General features: G+C 44.2%; 1 protein-coding gene across 1 annotated transcript in view; it reads left to right on the top strand.

Moving 5' to 3' along the window:
• Positions 1-17409, top strand: part of LOC125483463 (transient receptor potential cation channel subfamily M member 2-like) — a 37910-nt gene extending 20501 nt beyond the window's left edge. Inside the window, exons 5-6 of the mRNA XM_048598666.1 lie at positions 15026-15195; positions 17185-17409. Of these exons, the coding sequence (XP_048454623.1) occupies positions 15026-15195; positions 17185-17409 (395 nt within the window). The remainder of the gene's footprint in view (positions 1-15025; positions 15196-17184) is intronic.
• Positions 17410-21906: the final 4497 nt, after the last annotated feature.

The following is a 21906-nucleotide window of genomic DNA, read 5'->3' as shown; positions in this document are numbered from 1 at the left end:
TGGTAGTTTTCTTTTCCCTGGTATGGGGGATTTGAAGACTAAGGGACATTTTTAAGTTGCGAGGAGATAATTTAATAAAAAGATACAAGAGGCAGAACGTCGCAATGACTGTGAATAAAACAATGGCAGTTCCAGCAGAGAAACAGGTGGCAGAGAAACGGGTGAAAGTGAAGCAGGCATGTGACGACTAATGTGTTTTGTTTGCCAGTGAAATTCACCGCTTCACAAAGTGGAGAACATTGACGTGTAGCAGTGACGGCGATTATCTTTGCTGGTTATTCACCTTGTGAGTGCTCTTTCCGCTGATATCCCTGTTAACATCACAAGTCGACAGGATGAAAGATGCAGCAATACGTGTGGAGTCAGTGGTGAAATTGATACTGCTTCTGACTTTGGATTGGAAGATTGAAATGGTGTATCTTCCCTCTCTGGAATGAATTTGACAGCTTTACTACATTTACAAATTGGCAGTTGCTTCCGAAGTGGAATGTGTACCCAGCGCTGTTTTTGTCAGATTCCGATCAGCTGAAGTGATTTGATGGCTGGGTTTTGGAAACTGAAAGTTGCCCATGAGCAACATCAGTGTGGGAATATTTCAACTCACTATCCATTTCATATCTCAGCTCATGGCAACGGCTCCCATCGCCAGAGAAACTGCTTGTGTTCCACATAGAGCTGTCTTTTGCCAGGGAACCGTGTGTACGGCGACAGAGCGTGGACATGAGGGAGACAGAGTGCATATAACCTTGAGGCCTCTGTCACTCTCGGAGGATATATCTGTGTATCTCCCTCTGTGGCTTAACATGAGGATGATTACTTCAACGGGTTTTAACATAGTTTTATCATCTCAACTTCAGTCCCATTCGTTGATCACAGGGGTAATCTCTTTGAAATTTGCACTCTAAAATTAAGAACACCAAAGGCGGTGGGAGAAACGCTGGAAACTGGGACTAGAATAGATGGATGCCTGAAGACACGCACAGAGAAGATTGTCGATTAGTCTTTTTTCTACACGATTAAAAACTCGAAGACGGGGACAAACTGAAGTGCAGCCAAAATAAACAAGAGAATGAAAAAGCTGATGTAGTGTTATTGAGAAAAGATGGCAACAGCTCAGACGCTTTTCCTGGTGGTTTAGTGGTTAGGATTTGGCGCTCTCACCACCACAGTCCGTGTTTGATTCCTGGTCAGGGAAGTTATTCTGTTCTGTTCACGGTTTTCATGACCACAGCACTACTGACTAAGTTTTAGAAGCAGGAAAGGCGCTCTAAGGTAATCTATTTTATCCCAAACGATAATCAAGCAACATGTAATAAAGAACTACGAATGCTGGAAATCTGAAACCAGAAAAAAGCGAATTGATAGACAATCTCAGAAGGTTGTTGTTGTTGTTCTCAATAATGTTGTCCCAACCGTTACATTCCCCACTTGTCGTTTTCTGTTGATGGTAACATTTCCTGAATCGTGAACAATGACATTCAAATTTGTCTGAACACTATCAATAGCTGTTCTTTCATTACCATCCCGCTCTGTGTTTTAACATCACGTAATTTGACAGTTTATCTTACTTTTCCAACTATTTCTCGCAATCCCATTCGTGATTACGATGTGGCAGTGCTGGTGTTGGACTAGTGTGGACACAATCAGAAGTCTCACGACACCGGGTTACAGTTCAGTGGGTTTATTTAAAATGACAAGCTTTCGAGTGCTGCTCATTCATCATGATAAATTATTACTTTATTGCAACAGTACTTTCTACTAGAAAAGAGGACAATGAAACAAGACTGATCGATGACATCAGAGCGTGGGACCCTCTACGTTGCAGTGACCACAGTGTGACTGAGTTTCACATTTACTTTGAGGGAGGGCAGTTTGAATCTAAGACGAGCGCTTTATACCTAAATAAAGACAATGGTACCGTTTGAAGTGAGGGATGGCTGAAATGAAGTGGAAGCTTAAGTTAAGAAATTGTTCAGTGCAGACGCAATGGCAGAGATTTAAGGAAATAATTCAGAATACACAAAAAAACCCTCCAGTATATCTTTGTCAGTTTTCCATCGGTTTTGAAGATGAGCACGCGTATTTTCAGCCTGACTCTGGTTTCACAATCCCATTGCGTCACAACACCCAGACGGTAAGGGTCAGGTAAATGACATGCAGAAGGTGCAAAGTACCTCACGACACGCACAATGACAGATAAAGTGCTAAGGAAGCACGCAACACACTGAGATGGAGCGTACTTTATTTATGTGAAAGGCTTTTGTATATAATCCCTATTACGTAAAGACTTCCCTCACATTGGAAAAAAAATGAATTTTCGGCTGTGTAACTCTGATGAACAGCTAAATATTTGCCTCGAGACAGCAAGACGCTGTGAAGCAGTGACATACTACCTTCCGTAACAGCGTGGTCTAGTGAAAGCATGTTGCCCATCTACCGGAACTCAATACATCATAGTTTTCCAACGTTCTGAAGAATGTATTTACTGCTCCTGCCGTCACCTGTTACTCTATATCGCCTGAGCTTCCCGCTTCCAGTAAACACTTCAAACCCGGACAAATCTATCATATATTTAACATAGCTTTTGTCCCCAACTAAACTGTCACAGGTATGACGAACCGATTGGCCTTCTCTGGCTCTCTCACTGCGGCATGACCTAAATGGTAAAGTGCATTGTGTCTGATCCACAGAATACCATGCAGTATTCCCTCATGCCGATTCAGATAGCGCTGTCCTCCCTGTGACATGCACATGTTGTGTTATATTTTGTCGTGCAATGTGTCCCGCTGTGTCAATATCACCTTTGTCTAACTTCCCACACTCTGGTGATCGAACTCTGATTTCACTCAGAATCACAAATTTATCACAGAGCAGATGGAGGCCATACATCCCACCTGAGCTCTGCCGGTTCTCCACAATGAGGAAATGGGTCATTCTCTTGACTACTTCCTGTAACTCTGCACGTTGCTACTTTTAACGTAACCATCGAATTCGTTTTTCAATAACACGATTGAACCTCACTCTTTGTCGCAATCAGCGATTATAGTGATTACAGACTCTGTGTGAAATCATTTTACCTGATGTGACTTTTGCTTTTTCAAACGAATCTCTGCCTAATCACTCTCGATCCTCCCATGCATGGGAACATTTTCTCCTGACTGATTCTGTGTAGACTCTTCATGAATTGGAAAACTTCAATCAGACCAGCTTTCAACCTTCCAGTCGATCTTCACCGCTGATATTCCACATACGCAGCACCTTTCACGTGCACTTTTTCAGCGTTGGCTCCTATCAAATAGCATCTCTGCTTCCTGAGGTTTCCCGCCCAAATCTTTGTGATAATCCAGATGGAGGATTTATTCAACGTCCGATTGTGTGGGTCATCATCCTGAACCCCTTGTTTTCATTTTCAACACGCGCCATGTTTGCTACAATGACACCTCTGCTGCCGAAGCTCAATCCTGATTCAAGCAGTCCAACTTCATGAGGTGCAGCTCTTTTTCGAAAAGCCGATCAAGCGACCTGGCAAAACTAAGAGCTTGCCTGGCATTTGAATTCGGGACCACTCACGTGCTAATTGAACACAAATCCCCAAGCAAGAATCGCACTTCTCGACCAACGAGCGAGTAAAACCTTTGCATTTCTCACGCGGAACCGGGTGTGAAGCAGAATTCAGTTTCAAGAACATCTTCTCATTCCGTGTCTCTGCTCCCGAGACAGTATTGTTAGTCCCTTGCCCTGGTACCGAGCAATCTCCACTGGTGAATTATGAAACCATTTTCTTCCACTTGCAAGCAGTGCTGGGGGAGGGAAGCATGCATGCGCTATTCTGATCTCTCAAACGCTTGCTTTATTCGCATGAGCTGGAAATTAGCAACTTTGGTTGCGAACTTCCTCCAAATGTCTGTTTTACAAGACAGAGACAAAGAAAGATGCCCAGTCGCTGGGAAAGATAGAAATGGACAGTGGAGACTCTTCCGTCAGATAAATCAACATGAGTTCTATTTGTGCAGCCTGTATGGTATTCAGGATTCGTCTTCATACAGCAATCCTGCAGCAAGACTTTTGCAACGCGGGATCAGTTTGTTTGCTGTGGCTGGGCGACAGTTAATATCTGACAGTAACAGTCTCAGATTAAGAGAATCCGAGTGAAACTCTCACTCATGGCGTCATTCCTGTGCAGAAGGAAGCCGTTCAATTCATCGAGCCCATGGCAACTCCCTGTCGCTTGTATATCTCTGTCGTTTTTTTCAGGAACGGTGATATCCGTCCTAATAATGGTGTATGCGCTGTGATGGTGTCTTCAACGGGTTGATCTTTGAGTTGATTTGATTCAATTTATTACTGTCATGTTCCTCTTGTTATTCACAACTCCCTATATCACATGAAAGACGCTGCTGCCTGAAACAGTGTGGGTAATTATTGCAGGGCGGCCTGTGCATCGAACACATTGCAACTAATGCGTTTCAACGTTACTTTTTTTTTATGGAGGTTTCATTCAATGTTCGATGGCATGTGCAAACACCATGAGGCATGTTTTATGTTTTGCTTTGCCCTGTTGACCGCAATGGCACCTTCTGTCACATCTCTCCTTCAAAAAGTCCGACCTGATTGAACACAGCTTCTTTTTCGGAAAGTTGATCAGCGATTTGGCAAAACTGAAAACTACAAGCAGGGTTCGTCCGGGAGTTGAACCCAGGACGTCTCACACATCTACAACCTACAAGCCCCAAAACGAAAATCGTGCGACTACACCAAAAAGCCATTGCTGGAGTTGCATTACCATCACTGAACCAGCTGGAGCTTTCTCAGTGTGAAGTCCATTTCATCTTGCTCCTGGGATCCAAAGCAGCAAAGAATTTCAAGAACATTTTCTGATTCTGTCTCCCTATACTCGACACAGCCTTTAAAATTCAGGCTCACTGTGAACGTGGAGAGGGGCTGTCACACTGTGGTTTCTGCACCTGCTATTGAATAAAGATCACTGTTACTGTGTCCAATGAGAGGAAAGGAATTGCTGTTTTTTGGAAGCATTTATTTATGAAATCACTGTCACTCTGTTCTAACAGAAGAGGAGCTGGAATCTCCTGATAGATTGAATCATGAATTTGGGTGTTTATAGATCAAGTGGTAAAATATCAGGATAATGATATTAACACCGCGCTATCACCAACTGAACGAATCAGCTGCCCAGAGGGAGGCGGCTGTGTTTTAACCCTATGATGAACAGTTTATGTTTTACTTGTCACCCTGGGGGAGCTGAGAATTTACACAAACAATGCACAACACGTACTTGAACCATTGTTCCCATGTAAAACTGAGAGGGAAGCTTTGAGAGCAATCTAAAACAACAGGAAAGAAGATTTTGGTCAACATGCATCATCACCGACAACCTCCGTCGTAATATAGGGTTTAATGGAACTTATTTGCAGGCTTGAAACTTTGGGGCGGCATGGTGGCTCAGTGGTGAGCAGTGCAACCTCTCAGCGCCAGGGGCCTGGGTTTGATTCCAGCTTCCGGCAACTGTCTGTGCGGAGTTTACATATTCTCCCCGTGTCTGCGTGGGTTTCCTCCATGTACTCCAGTTTCCTTCCGCAGTCCAAACATATGCAGGCGAGGTGGAGTGGCCATGCTAAATTGCCCATATTTGTTCAGACGTGTGTAGGTTGTAGGGGGATGGGTCTGGGTGGGATGGCCCAAGGGTCGGTATGGACTTGTTGGGTCGAAGGGCCTGTTTCCACATTGTAGGGATTCTATGTGATACGGACAGTGTGCGACAGATGTGACTTAAACACGCAACCGTCTGATCTGGAAACAAATGCGCAAACTTTACACCACAAGCTCACACGTGCACTGCTGTTGTACATGATTAAGGGAAATGATCGCAACATAATGATTTTAAACTATCATTGGCAAAGGAGGTCAAAGGGTAGTGCTCATTCTTTGTTAAACCACCACAACGCCTCTGTCTCTCTTCATTCCTCTTCTTTCTCTCTCTGCCTGTCTTTCTGTCCCTCTGTTTCCTCCATTCCGCTCTTCTCTACTTCATTGTCCTAACTACTCTTTCCTCTTCCTCTACTTTTTTCTCTCGTACATCATGCTCCGAATTTGCAGGACACCGGGAAGATAAGACACAGGGCGAATCCAGGACTTATTCTCGACACTTTTTCAAATGCAACGAGAGTGAAATGATCTGAGAGGGAAGAAACAACTGACGAGACTCTAGATCCTCCTTCGGATATTCTTCAGTAAATTCTGCCGCCAAGAATAAACATTTCTCCAATTTCATGAAGAAAACCTACAATGAATATCATTAATGCAAATAGAGAATCCCAGGAGTAGCTTAATTTGAGGCCAGACACAGAAATGTCTGAGACTGTCATGTAGAAATACAAATCCCTGGAGAAGTAATTTCATTTCATTGAATAAATCAGTACCACGTGATCCACGACTATTTCATATTCATGTTCAAGGAGTCAGCATCATCATTGCGTCACAATAGTTGAAGGCCATCGCCGCTCATGCCTTATGACGTCATGATGCAGCTGGAAGCCCCGGGGACAGTTTGTTAAAGAAATTTCACTGAGGGTCAGACTGCCTTGTGTCGGGAAACATTTGGATGGCCAACCGAAATCATTTAATACGATACAAAATCTCCAAATTAAACAAGTTCGAGGCATCCTCCTTTCTTCTCACTTAAAGTTTAGCACCCATCAACCGAGATAATGATTACTGTGGGCAGTTGATTAAAGTCCGAAATGATCAGACACGTTGTCAAAACCATTTAAATAGAACAGCCCCGCCCCCCCGCTTTGAATCGTAAAATCATTGGTTGATCACCTGACCAATGCCTGAAGCAAAGAAGTTCACATGAAATCACAGACTGATTACAGCAAATGTCTCCATGATGAATGCCCCACCCTTTATTTTGGAACAGTAAAACTGATAGAGGAAAATTGTCATTTTGGTCGTTGCAATATGAAGTCTGAACTGGCTGACACCTGGTTTGCTGGGTCTTACAGATTGTTTCACATCAGTCTTTCTATTGCATTTAGTCAGCACGTTCAGCTGTAAACCAAAAATAAACAGAAACAACTGCGGATGCTGTAAATCAGGAACAAAAACAAATTGCTGGAAAAGCTCAGCAGCTCTGGCAGCATCTGTGAAGGAAAAAACAGGAAAAATGCCAGAACAGTTCTGAGGAAGAGTACCGAACCCGAAACGTTAATTCTGTTTTTGCCTTCGCAGATGCTGCCAGAGCTGCTGAGCTTTTCCAGAAACTTTGTTTTTGCAGTTGTTAACCAATATATCTCGTGAGTCGAAATTTTCACTGTTTCCTGGTCACACATTTCCGACCCGTCAATTAGCTGTTAGAAAATATTCTCCAATCATTGACCATTCTGCGGATATCCAGTACATTCAGGCCCAGGAATCTTATAACAACATTCTTTCAAACTCAGCATGAAAAAAAGTAACCGAACGTACACATATACATAATTTGTGAGAAATCTATGGAGCTCTGGGTTTAAATCAAAACCACAAGCCCAAGACGATTAACATTCAAAACCCACACACTCCAATTATCTTCTACCAGCGACAAGCAACAACTGAGGCTTCTTTGAAGCCCCATTCTGCTGCTTTTGATCGTCCACACCCTCGCATGGATGCCTAAGCTGAGTTCTAGATCTGTTTGCAGTCTGTCCCATTTAGCACAGTGACAGTGCCATGTCACGCAATGGGTGGCATGCACAACGTGAAGGCGAGACATCGTCCCTTCAAGAATTATATTTTGGTCACCTCCTGCCTTTACTGTCACGGACAGATGTGTCTGCTGAGGTCAGATTGGTGAGGATGAGATCAAGTGTGTTTTTCCTCTTCTTGGTTTTCTCACCACCTGCAGGACCAATCGAACAACTATGATTTGGGACCTGACCAGCTGCTACCGAGTCACTCTTAGTGATGGATATTGAAATCGCCAATTCAGAGTTCATTCTTACCAGTCTCAGTATTCCATCCAAGTGCTGTTCAACATGGAGGACTACTGATTCATCAGCCGAGAGAGGACAGTGGGCGGGAATCAGCAAGCGGTTTCCTTGTCCACGTTAAAGCGGATGCCCTGAGACTGAATGGGACCAGGATGCCATGTTGAGAACTCCAAGTTAATTTCCTCGAATATGTCACATTATGCCGCCACCTATGCTGGGTATGTCATGAAGTTGGAACAGGACATATCCGTGGATGGGGACGGTGAATCTGGGACATTGTCTCGACGATGTGATTCCGTGAGTTTCAGATTGATTGTTATTTTACAAGAAAAACAACTGTCCTTTGCCAACTTTCCTCTTAAAAATAGAATCTGTGACATTTATTGTGGAAACATGGAAACAGTCTGATCCCACCCCCTGCAGAGATATCCGTGTCACCAGGAAACAGCTCTCCTGAACCCCGGGCCATCTCTCTTTGTGCCTTTCCATTTTTTGTCTGTCCCCAAGTATCTGATTGCATTGCCACAGAGATCCTGTTTGAATTCCTGATCTTTTCAATGAATCCTAATTATTTCAACGTCTTAGATCGGGCAATGACACCAAGAACATCAGAGTCAATGCTCCACCGTCATAAAGAAGGGGAAGATGTCTTGACTGGCTCTGCTTATTCAGACTGTTCACCCTTCACTTTCCCCCGAGTCTGGTTCACAAAGAGCTTTGAAATATTCCCGAAGCTGGAGACTGGGTTTTCTATGTTGTTTCCTTCCCATGTTTTGCCTCCCAACTAACAAATTTCGCGTTGTTTTTCATGTTGTGGGTGGGCTCGGGCAGTTTGATTGAGCTGATAGTGAGAAATTCTTTCCAGCGACCAGGGTGAGTAACAGTTCGATTCCGTCTTCTCCAAAAGTGAGATTTTCATTGCAAAGAAATCTTTGGGATCTCAGACGGTCTTAGATTTCATAATGAACCACGTTCACACACTCCCAAGATTTTCGCAAAAAGACGTCAAACAACGAAGAGAGGGCGCAGCTACAGATAACAAGGGCTCAAGCAGGATTTAAACACGGGACCTCTCACAGCCTCATCAACGACCCTCACACCTCAACACCAACGAACAATTTCATCGAGCATCAGCTTTCTGTTGTAACCTAGTTGACCGTCATACAGCGATCTTTGGTTGTTGGAGACTGTTTTCAAGTTCTATATGCTCCAGAGGTGTGAAATTACATATTTGAACAGGCTGCTTACATTTAAAAAAATCTCAGTTCCGTCAGTGAAAGCAACAATGAACAACTTTTACCAATTCTGCCCCTGCTCCCGGGCTGCTGCTATTTTCTCCTTTCCCCGAGCACTGGGCTGTCTTCAATGACAGATGGATCAAACCATTTCCCTCCATGGGCAGGCAGTGGTTGGGGATGGTATACGTTTTTCAGCTCCTTCTTGAACACTGGAAAGGTGAAGAAGCAGAAGAGGCAGAATCAGACGTCAAGAAATTATAAACCACTATTGGGAACTTTCATCAAATGGCATTAATCAGAGACAGAGAGAAGGATGCAGAGCTGCTAGAAAAGACAGAAGTCGAAACTGGAGATTATTCCCTTTAGAAACTTAATACGGGATCTTTCTGTGCAGCCTGTTTGGTTTTCAGGATTCGACTTCACACAGCAATCTTGCAGAAAGTCTTTTGCAACGCGGACGTCGGTTTCTTTGTTATGACCGGGCAGGGGTTAATATCTGACACCAGTAGTCCCAGATTAAGAGAATCCAAGTGAAACACTCACTCACTCACTGAGAGTCATCCCCAACGTCCCTGAGCTGCGGAGCTACAGACAGTTCAACGTGGAAGGGAAGGTTAAAAATGAGCCATTGTTTCTCACTCGCCTGCTCTGTCACAGAGGCAGTGAACAAAATCTGAAGTCACATGACACCAGGTTATCGTCCAACAGGTTTATGTGAAATCACACGCTTTCACAGCGCTGCTCCTCCATCAGGTGAAGTGACACTTTTCACCGGCATCTCCACATCACAGAGACAGTGAGAGTAACATCATAAACCCATGGCGTCATTCCCGTCAGGAAGAAGCCGTTCAGCCCATCAAGTCCACGGCGATTCTCTGTCACTTGTACCTCTCCGTGGTTATTCATAATCAGTAATATCCGTCCTAATAATGGTGAACCGTACCTGTGTCGTGATGCTGTCTCCGATCGTCTTGTCATTCACAAATTTTAATTTCACCTGAAGGATGCTCCTTCCTGATACAGCGTGGGGAATTACTGCAGGGTATCCTTCGCATGTAAAACAATACAACTGATGTTGTTTTCAAATTCAACACTTTACTTCTGCGATCTCAGAGAACAGTTTTAACAAATAAGACCATCGCAGACCGACACAGAACAGGAGAAGGCCATTCAGACCTTCAGACGCGTGTCACCTCACTTGTGTAAACTTGGCCCATGTATCAATATGAGATATTTATTTCAGATGCACGGACTTACGGGAAGCAGATCAAAACACATCAAAATGTTAAGATCTGATTTCAATGAGATCGAGTTCAGTCTGAGATCCCTGAGAGAGTTTGCAGTGAATATATCGTGCACGGGGAAGAAGGAAGCAAGTTTTAAACAACCCCTCCCTGTAGTCAACAGACATCATCACTGGTGGTGAAAAGTCCTCTGGAAGTGCAACTCTCTTTATCTTTAATGTTCTAAAATCCCATTTACCTGTTTACTGATCCTCACCTGTGGAAACAGTTTCTCACTCTCTTGCGCCATGAAATCTCCATTTCACCTTCTTTGCTCTAAACAGAACAATCCCGGCCTTTTGAATATCTCCACAAATCTGAATTCCCTCAGCCCCGGGCATGATGAAGCCTGAAGATTACGACGAGATTTTGGGAACAAAATTCAGTTGGTAGGTGGAAACATGGAAAGAAAACAAAACAGAAACTCGATCTCCAGCTTCACGAATCTTTCAAAACCTTCTGTGATCCAAGTGGAAACAAATGGTACAATAATCCAAGCAATAGAGCGAACCCGGTGCCAGGAAAAGGGGCAAACAGGGCCGTCTCGGGAGCAGGGAGACAGATTGAGAAGAAAACATTCTTGAAATTCTTTGCTGCTTCGAATTCCCCGAACAAAGTGGAATGTACTTCACTCTGAAAGGGGTGCAATCTTGCCAGATGGTTTGTTTGTCTTGCGGTGTAATTCTTGCTTCGGGTCTTATATGCTGCTGACATGCAAAAAGTCCCGGGTCCAAATCCCCGATGAGACCAAATTTCTTATCTTCACTTTCACTAAACTACCCCACCAGCTTTCCGCAAAATGAAGCTGATCTAACAGTATCGTGAACACAGCTCAGAGAAACACTTGTTCAAAGCGAAAAAGAGTGTTTCCGGATGTTTGCTCCGCAAACTGAATGATTCCGGAGATCGCAAGAACTGCAGATGTTGGAGACAGAATCGCTACAGTGTGGAGCTGGAGGAACACAGCGGGTCAGGCAGCAGAGGAGGAGGAGAATAGTCGACGGTGTGATCCAAGGCCGATCATCAGAATGAATTCTCTGCTGCATTATTCCTCAATTATGTATGCGCCAAAGCTCAGGAAGGTGGGACGCAAAGTGATTGGAGACAATGCTGAACAGGTTCGCGTGAACGGTGACGTGTGTGAAGAATGTCAGCAAGAAAGATAGATAGGAAAGTTGAGATAGTTCTCCTTGGAGAACGGAAAACTGGTCTGATTAAAGCTTTCCAAGTTGTGAGGGGTATGACCAGAGGAAATCAGGGGGTGAAAATGCTCACATGTCTGTAAATATCGAGACCGATTCGGCAGAGGTTTAAAGTCATGAGGAAAAGAAGTAAGAATTACATGACAAAGAACGTTTTTATACAACGACTAAGTGGATCTGTAAATCCCTGTCTGACTGCGACAAAGAGGCAGATTCATGACACACAAAACGGAATTCGATGGTTCTGTGAAAAGTCACAATATGCAGAGTTACAGGGAGAAGGCAAGAGAATGGTATTAAAATAGACACTCGTGTACTTATCGCGGAGACCCGGCGCACCCACAGCTAAGGCGACCTATATGGCCTCCATCTGCGTTTTGACAAATTTTGTGATTCAGAGTGGAATCACAGCTCAGCCAACAGAATGTGGGAACTGAGACAAAGGTAATATTTACACAAGCGCAGCACGTCTAAGCTACAGAATATTACATAACAACAGTGAAGGTCTTTTGACATCATTCTATAAGGTACATGCCACACACCAGATGAAAAGCTGAATACTTGTTGAAAAAGTCACGCGCTAGATCAACAGAGTGGTGCAGTGGGAGCGTGCTAGGTCCATACTCCAGAGATCGAAAATTCGAAACCATTCTCTGCCATTTGTTACAGGCATGTGGTGCTCTGTCCCGTACCTTGTGTTTTGATCAGTTTTCCACTTCCCATAGCTTCATGCGTCTGAAATAATTATTTCATATTGATACACTGGCCAAGCTTACAACGGTGGAGGTGACATGCTTGTGAAGGTCTTCTGCTGTTCTCTGTCGTCTGCTCTGAATTGACTTGTAAAACCTCTTATCTGAGATCGGAATAAACTAGGGAAGTTGAAACACATCAGTTGCAGTTTTTTTTTCCATGCCTGGCAGTAATTCCGCACACCGTTTCAGATGTGAATGATAAGAGGATCAGCATGTCGCCGACAGCATTGGATGGCGCGGTGGCTCAGTGGTTAGCGCTGCTGCCTCACAGCGCCAGGCACCCTAGTCCAATTGCCTCGGGCGACTGCCTGTGTGGAGTTTGCACATTCTCCTCGTGCCTGCATAAGTTTGCTCTGGGTGCTGCGGTTTCCTCCCGCGGTCCAAAGATATGCATGTTAGGTGGATTGGCCGTGCTAAACTGCCTGTAGTGTTCAAGGGTGTGCAGATTAGGTGGGTTATGGCGGGGTGGGGCTCGGGGGGATGCTTTGTGGACGTTAACTCTTTTTTTTTTTTCTTCACTGATGCTGCCAGACCTGCATAAGCTTTTCCAGCAATTTCTGTTTTTGTCCCAAACGATATTCAAGGTAACACAAAACTAAGAACTGCGGATGCGGGAAATCTGAGATAAAAACAGGAATTGACAGAGAAACCCAACTGGCCTGACAGCATCTGAGGAGAGAAACAGAGTCACCGCTTCAGATCCAATAACTGTTCGTCAGAACTAGGTTAGCTGTGCAATTCTATATTATAATGCCGGGGAAATTATCACTTTTATATGTTGAATCGGTGTATTTATCAAAATATCTCATTAGTTTCCAACCGTTGATTTTACAACATTAAAAGAACGTTATCGGCTCTAATGCAGCTTCCGTCGCCCTGAGGTGGTGAAAGGGTCGGCATAAATGGTTGCCTTTTTCTTTCCCTTTCAGTCAGTTAGCAGCCATGTCGAATGAAGAATTGGTCCTTTCAGTGTCGACCTCAAAATGTTTCTCTATTTGTCTGTTTTTGTGTATCCAACTCACCCCCTTTCACATTTTCCGACTCTGTCCATATCCCTCATTTCCTATTTCTGCTCTATGAAAAGTATGAAAGTTGGAAAGTGGCGATGCTGAGAATCTTTTTCACTCCGGCTTTAGACTCTAGCAGTGGACTAATATTCTTTGGATAACGTTTCTACCATTTCGGCCGGAGGTAAGGAGACATTTTTTCCCACAAAATATAATGAGGTGTTAGAGTTCGAAATAGAATTCCTAATCCACCTAAAAAAAAAGCAGACAATGCAACCTGAATTATACGATTACAATGATGTCTTTACTAGCGGTGTGAAGTGAATGAATGGTGACAGCAGAGAATGAGTGATCAGCGCTATCACCACAACATTACACAGTAAGGACACTGTTTGTCCTGCCTCACGCTGTTCTTCCGATTCAACACCAGGAAGACTTGGTCAGCTCTACTGATCAACATTACTGCTTAGATCTGAGAGCAGGGTAAACGAGGAATGGTGCACATAAAGCAAAGGCACCGCTGGGATTTAAACTCAATATCGACGTGTTTAGTACACAGGTGCAGTAACCAACTTAGCTAAGGCACTTTCTACTATGTGCACTTTATTAAGCATGCAATGGGTTACTTTTTATTTCTGTGTCACAGTTGCTTAGTGAGAATTTCAATCAATCCCCACTTTTGCAAACATGGACAGTTCACAGCAGAACGTTCTCTCCTGAAAATGCATAGAGAGAGGCAATCTCCTCTTGCATTGGTTTAAAACTGATAATTTCACCTGTTTAAACTGACAGTAGAAAGCGAATTCGTTTATCCTCTCAGGGCCCGCGTTAATACACACAGAAGGACCCTCAAAAGAGGAACAGGGTCATTGTGGTGAATCGTTCAACTCATCTGATTCCAGGGCCCTGGCTAGAAACGACCAGAGGTTTCTCACTGAATTTGTTCAGGGTTTTGACTCGAAGAGACTATGACTCAAATATGAACGTACATTTGACTCGACTGGGTCATAACATTGCGCAGTGACAGTGATTAAAAAGATTGCAAGTTCCAGCAGAGAAACAGGTGACAGTGAAATGATTGGATCGCTGGGGTTTGGAAATTGAAAGTTGCACGTGAGCAACATGAGTGTGGTTCTATTTCATCTCACTGTCCATTTCATAACCTCGCTCATGGCAACTGTCAACTTGCAAGGGTAGAAAAGCTGCCAACTTCACTCGAGCGAGGGAGGATACAATATTGCAATCATCCAATCCAAAGTCAGTCGTGTTATCCATTATACCGCTGACTCAAAACCTGTTGCTGCATCTTTCATTCTGTTGAATTTTGATGTTAATAGGGACATCAATGGAAAGAACATTCACGAGGTGAATAACCAGCTAAGATAATCGCTGTCACTGCTTCACTTCGATGGTCTCCACTTTGTGAAGCAGTGAATTTCACTAGTAAACGAAACACATTTGTCCTCAGGTGTCTGCTTCACTGTCACATGTTTCTTTGCTGGAATTTGCCAACGTTACATTCACAGTCACTGCGCAATTTTATATCCCGTTCCAGTGAAGTGTACGTTCAGATTTGAGTCATGGTCTCTTCGAGTCAAGACCCTGAACAAATTCAGCGAGAAACGTCAGTCGTTTTTAGCCAGGGCTCTGGAATCAGACGAGTTGAACGATGCCATTATTGGTGCCGCCCCTTCATCGGACCTCAGCGCCGCCAAACAAGCTCCTGTTAGCGTCAGCCTGTTATGTAGTTCCTTGCAGTACATCTGCTGAACAACATCAGATTGTCACTGCTCTGCATCCGTCACACTGAATCCCACGGCAATAATATGAGTGGTTTGGAAACTTGGAGAGAGAAACTTTGCTGCTCAAGATAGATTTGGCGTGAAGAACAGGCACAACTGTGTGTACAAATCAGGTCGCAAGGGTTCCTGCCGGGATCACTGTTATTCCCTGTTTAAAATTCAGAGTTTGCATCGCTCTGGGTGCCTGGATACCATTTCCACTCAGCATATAAGTTTTGACTTCTCTTTTTGTGAATTATCTGAATGAAAACGAATTCCTGATTACACACAGAGTACACACCCTGAAACTTCCGGAAGCAGACCAGTGAGATGGAGCCTCCATGTTGAAGGATAATGACAGCCGGTGCACGGGAAAACTACCATTGCAACCCCCTCCCCCCACCACCCACCCCCTCAAGCATCTCAACATTCGGTGTTGGAAACATATCGCTGTTCCGACGTGCTAAGGAGTTCAAGTGTTCAAGGAAGTAACTCATCACTTCTATCTCTATGGTAATTAGAGACGGGCAGCAAATCCTATCCCAGTGAGTGATGTCCAAATCAGAGGCATCCGTGTTCAAAAGTTGCATTTTCGAATCGGACGCCTGCAATCGGTCAGGAACAAGTCCAGTTTGAACAGGAGAAATGATCAGTTTTAAACCAATGCAAGAGGAGATTGTCTCTTTCTGTGCACTTTCAGAGGAGAATGTTCAAATGTGAACTATCCGTGTTTCATTGAAATTGTCACTCAGCAAAATTGGTACAGAAAGCCTGTTCCTGATTGCAAGCTTAACGGAATGCGTATATCGATGGGGGAAAAGGCAAGTAACTGGTGCAGTGGCTTGGTTGGTTAACGCGCCTGCCTAATAAATATGCGAACTTGGGCTCAAATCCCAGCGGTGCCTACACTTTATGTCCGCCGTTCCTTCTTTAAAGTTGTTTCTAATGATCCAACGAGCGAGCACAGCACTCCTTCATGGAGTTTGTTCGGGACAACAGGTTGAGGCAGGACACACTGCAGCCTGACTGAGGAATGTTGTGGAAATGACACAAACACCACGAACCGATAACCCTCATTCTCCGTCGTCAACGTTCATTCACTTTCTACCGACAGGCATCATTGTAATCGTATGCTTGTAGTGGCGTTGCTTTTTCTTTGCTGGTGGATTAAGAATTCTATTTCGAAGTCAAACAACTCATTACATTTTGAGGGAAGAAATGGCTCCTTACCTCAGGCCCATGGACAGACACAGTATCCGAGTAATATTAGCCCAGTTCTAGACTCGACAGCCGGCGAGGAGAATAGCTCTCAGTGCCACCACTCTCATACACTGTCCGAATTTCAAACTTTTCAAAGAGCAGAAATCGGAAATGAGAGATATGGATAGATGGAGAGTGGGAGAATTTGAAAGGGGCTGAAGTGGTTGCACAGAGACAAAGTGAGGCAAACAGAGACATATATTGAGGTAGATACGAAAAATAACCATTTCGTGATTCGACATGGCTGCTAACTGACAGAAAAGGAAAGGAAAAGGCAACCATTTCAGCAGAACCTTTCCCCACCGCAGGGCAACTGAAGCAACATTAGAATCGATAAAGTCCTTTTAGAACATAAAACATAGAGCAGTACAGCACAGTGCAGGCCCTTCGGTCCACGATGTTGTGCCTAACTTTTACCCTGAAAGTTCTCATTGTCTGGAGAACTTGCTTGCTTTTAAAGTTGTAAAGTTGATGGTTGGAAACTAATGAGATATTTTGATAAAAATGCTGATTCGACAGATAAAAGTGATAATTTCACTGACATTATAATACAGAAGTGAATAAGTAACCTGGTCCTGATGAACCCTCAGTGGATCTGAAGCATTAACTCTGTTTCTCTCCACAGATGCTGCTACCTGCTGTGGTTGCCTATCAATATATTTTTTTGTTTTAGATTTCCAACTTCGGCAGTTCTTTGCTGCTGGTTAGCTTGAACGTCGTTTGGGATAAAATAGGTTTCCTGCTTCTGAAAACCAGTCAGCAGTGCTGCGGTCACGAAAGACTAGCAAAGGCGAACTTGCAATCCCTGACTTGGGATCGAACCAAGGCCGTGGTGGTGAAAGCACCAAATTCGAACTATTTCACTACAATGGAAGGCACAGGGATTCTCGTTGAATGACACTGCTTTTACATTTCCATTTTTGCTCAGTTTTTGCTGTAGATCAGTTTCTCCCTGCCTTCGATGTTTATAGCGTGGAAATAGACCTTCGGCCCATCATGTCAGTGCGTGCCAAGAGGCATCCATCTATTCTGGCCCCAGTTTCCAGAATTTGTCCATGGCCTTGTGTTTTGAGAAAAACATCAATGAGATTATCCCTGTAATCAACCGATGGGACTGAGGGTTCGCGGTAGTACAACTGTGTTACAACCCACTTAAGGGGCTCATCCTCATTTTTAGCCACTGGGAGAGATATACAGACGTCTCCCGGAGGGTGACAGAGGTCTCAGGATCACACCGGCTACATGTGCTTCACGTTCACTCTCCGTCCCCATACACCTTTCCCCGAGAAAAGGCAGCTTTATGTAGAACACAAGCAAGTTCTCAAGACAATGAGAACTACTGTTTTTAGCTCGGATATGAAACAGACAATGACCTCAAATGGTCCTACATGCTCGTCGTGTGCAACTTTTAATTTCCAATTACTTTAGCTCCTGGGAATCAGACAACAAAAAGGTCCAGCACACATTCCTCTTTGGAAGCACGTGTCAATTTGCAAGGACAGAAAAGGCGTCAGCTGTGCTCGAGCCAGGTAGGACACAAAGCTACACTCTTCTGATTTTAAGTCAGACGCACTATCCATTACGCTACTGGCCCAAAACCCGATGCCGAGGCCTACATCTTGTCGAGTTGCGATGGCAACAGGGACCAAGGTGGATATTGTGATTCACGCAGTAAACACCAGCAGAGATAATCGCCGTCACTGCTTCACTTCAATGGACCCCACTTTTCGAAGCCGTGAATTTCACTGGCAAAGGAAACACATTTTTTTTTCAGGTGCCTGCTTCGCTGTCGCCTGCTTCTCTGCTGGAACTCGACGTTGATTTATCCACAATCACTGCGCTAGTTTATGACCCAATCCAGTGAACATTCATTCTTTGAATCATGGTCTCTTCCACTCAAGACTGTGAACAAATTAAGTGAGAATCCTCGGGTCCTCTCGAGCCAGGGCTCTGGAATCAGACGAGTTGAATGATGGTTTTATTCGTGGAGACACTTCACCACAGTTCAGCGCCTCAAAACAAGCTCTTGTTCGCATCAGCCTTGGTTTTATACCTTGTTGCTGTACATCTGCTAAACAACATCAGCTTATCACGGCTCTGCCTGTGTAAACATAACCTTTGCCAAGTTCCCACATTCTGTTGGTCCAACTCTGATTGCACCCAAAATCACAAAATCATGAACAAAAACTAAGTTGCTGGAAAAGCTGAGCAGGCCTGGCAGCATCTGAGAAGAAAAAAAAATACAGAGTTAACGTCTCGAGTTAGAACTGAGGAAAGGTCATCGAACCTGAAATATTAAATCTTTTTTTTCTTCACAGATGCTACCAGACCTGCTCAGCTTTTCCAGCAACTATTTCTGCTCTCGTCATTCGCGACTGAAACAGCGTGGACAAATATTGCGGGGCATGGAAAAGAAACTGGAAGCAATATGTTTCAGCTTTCACCAGTTTAATCCCATCTCACACAAGAGGTTTTACAATTCAGTGCAGAACAGGAGGAGACAACTAATACTTTGACTAGCGCATCACCTTCAAAGACGTATTTCAGATGCATGAAACTGAAAGGTGATCATGACGCAAGGCATCGAGCAAATTATCAGGTATTTGTAACGAATAGCGGAGGGCGGTTTTGATTTATCAGATAGCTGCTTAATGGGCCCAGCACAATCCTGCGGCGCCACTCTGCTTTTGAGGCAAGCCTGCTTCTTTTCATTTGGCGTGTGGTATGTACCTTCAAGAATGAATTCAAAAGATTTTATTGTTGATGTGTGAAACTCTGTTGCACAGGTGTGTCTTGCCTAGGTAAACATTACCTTTGTCTAAATTCCCACATTCTGTTGGTCGAACTCTGATTTCACTCAGAATCACAAAATGTGTCACAACGCAGACAGATACCATGCAGCCCACCTGAGCGTTGGCTGCTCTCCAAAATGAGTAAATGGGTGTCTCTTTTAATATTATTCTCTTGCCTTCTCCGTGTAACTCCGCACATTGTTACTTTTAAAATAACCAGCGGATTCCCTTTCGTATCAATATAATTTCGGGCAGTGATTTACAGAACCTCTCACTCTGTTCAAAGCTTCAAACAGACCAGCTTTCAGCTTTCTGTTCTCCAAGGAGAGCTTTCCCAACTTTCCAGTCTATCTTCATTGCTGACATTCCTCATCCACGCATCATTCAAATCAATCTGTTCAGCGCTGTCTCCAATCACCTCATATCCCTGCTTCCTGAAGTTTCACCCCAGAACTGAGCAATAAAGCAGCTGGAGGATTCATTCAGAGTCAGATTGCGTGGGTGAACAACTTGAAACACTTGTTTTGACTTTGAACGAGTATTTCCATTTGTCTTTTTCACTACAATGGTACTTCTGCCCCATTCACACTTCAGGCAATTCAACATCATTTAATAAAACTGGTTTGACAAAATGCTGATAGGGCATTGTGGCAAAAGTGAAGTAAGAAACCGCGGCTCGTGTGGGAGTTGAATCGAGGACCTCTATCCTGTTAAAGCTAAGTGCTACCATAACCGAAAGCCATACCCCTACACCAACCAGCCACTCTGGGCAGCAGTTCTTCCCCACTCTCCACCAACTTAGACTTGCTCAGAACGAAGCACCTTCGACGTTGCTCTCGGAATTCGAAGCAGCAAACAGTTTCACGAACATTTTCCTCTCATTCTGTTTCCTCCCAGGCTGGTGCTGTTTGTCCCTTCCCCTGGTACTGGGTTCTCTCTATTGGTGGATTACATCAATTTCTTCCACTTGGATCACAAAAAGTTTTGAAAGATTCACTAAGCCGAAGACTGGGTTTTTGTTTTTGTTCCTTTCCATCTTTCCACCTACCAACTGATTTCTCACCCCAACCCCCCAAAAAAATCTCGCCGCAATCGTCCGGCTTCATCCTGCCGAGGGATGAGGGTATTCAGTTTTGTAGACAGGCTCCAGAGGCCGGGGTTGTTCTGTTTACAGCAAAGAGGATTAAAAGGAGATTTGATGGGGTGAGTGTTTGGATGAAGCAGACAGCGAGAAACGGTTTTGAGGGAACTGGCATTTTAGAACATAGAAGATAAAAAGAGTAGCGTTTATGTAGGACGTTGCACCACCCGTAATAAGGTCCGTTGAGCACGGGCAGATGTTCTGTAAAACTTGCTTCCTGCTTATCCATATGCGATATATTCGCCGCAAAGAGACTGAGGGATTTCAAACGCAATCCCATCGAAACCAGACCCCATCAGTGAAGAATGGAGCAAGACATTAAACGCCCAAAATCGCCGGCGATTCGAACCCCAGAGCTGCTTCTCGTTACGCTATCCACGTGAAACAGAAATCATACCCCGAGACCAATGAACCAGCAGCAGTGCAGTGCCGTTAACACCAAAATAAGGTGAGTTTTCTTTAAGATATTCTTGCTGCTTCGGGATGTAAAAGCAGCACCGAGTTTTAATAACAGCTTTTTCCCATTCTGACCACCTGCTCCCAAGAGGCTGTGTTAGCTCCCTTCTGCCGGGACTGGGCACTCTCCATTGGTGACTGGAATAAACCATATTCCATTGGCATATAGTGCTGCGGGAGAACAGCACGAATGTGCTGTCCAGCTCCTGTCAAACACGGGCTTGCGGAGCAGGGGAGCGGAGTGTTGGGAGTGGGAGGTATGGATAGTGTGAAAGGCTGTGCAAAAGGGAGATTGCGCATGCCCAGGAACTAACATTCTTTTGGGAATCTTGTCCAAATTACTGCATCTGATACAGGGTTAAAAATGCAGAGCTTCTCGGAAAAAAAAGAATCTCTCCCGATTTGGGGAAACTGTGTCTGTGTGCTTCTCGATGTCACAGGGAGGTCGCTGCTGCGTGATTCAGCGCGGAGTGTTACTACAGCGAGCTCTGTCCCTCAGGCACACTGAACCTGATGTGTATAAACTTCACCACGTTGTTCCCAGCTCAGAGAATAGTTTTACTCTTCAAACCATCCCAGAGTGACTGAGAATGGGAGAAGGCACTTTAGGCCATCATCTTGACAGCTCCTGGAGAGAGCACGGAATGTGTGAGAGTGGGCAGTCTCTACTGGAGCATTTTTCATAATTTACAACCTTGGCCCACGTGACAATAAAATAATTTTGAGAGATTGATTCTGTTACAGACAGCAGGAAACAGCTGAGATGGTTTAATTTGCTTCTGAAAACAGTTGAGTAAATTGTGCAGAGCAGAAGATACTTCTCCCTGTTGTTAGTGAAATGATAAACAACTCAACACAAAGAAAGAAATTACTTTAAAGTTTCAGCAAAGGTCTGTAGTTCAGGTTGTGGATGAGGTTGTTGACTTGCTCGCCGAGCTGGCTTGTTTTCGTCCAGACATTTCGTCACCATGCTTGATGATATCATCGGTGGAGCCTCCGATGTAGC

The sequence above is a fragment of the Rhincodon typus genome, chromosome 7 (genome assembly GCF_021869965.1).
Source record: "Rhincodon typus isolate 14 chromosome 7, sRhiTyp1.1, whole genome shotgun sequence".
Taxonomy (NCBI): domain Eukaryota; kingdom Metazoa; phylum Chordata; class Chondrichthyes; order Orectolobiformes; family Rhincodontidae; genus Rhincodon; species Rhincodon typus.
Note: the sequence above shows the minus strand (reverse complement) of the source record. Positions and strands in the feature narration are given on the sequence as shown.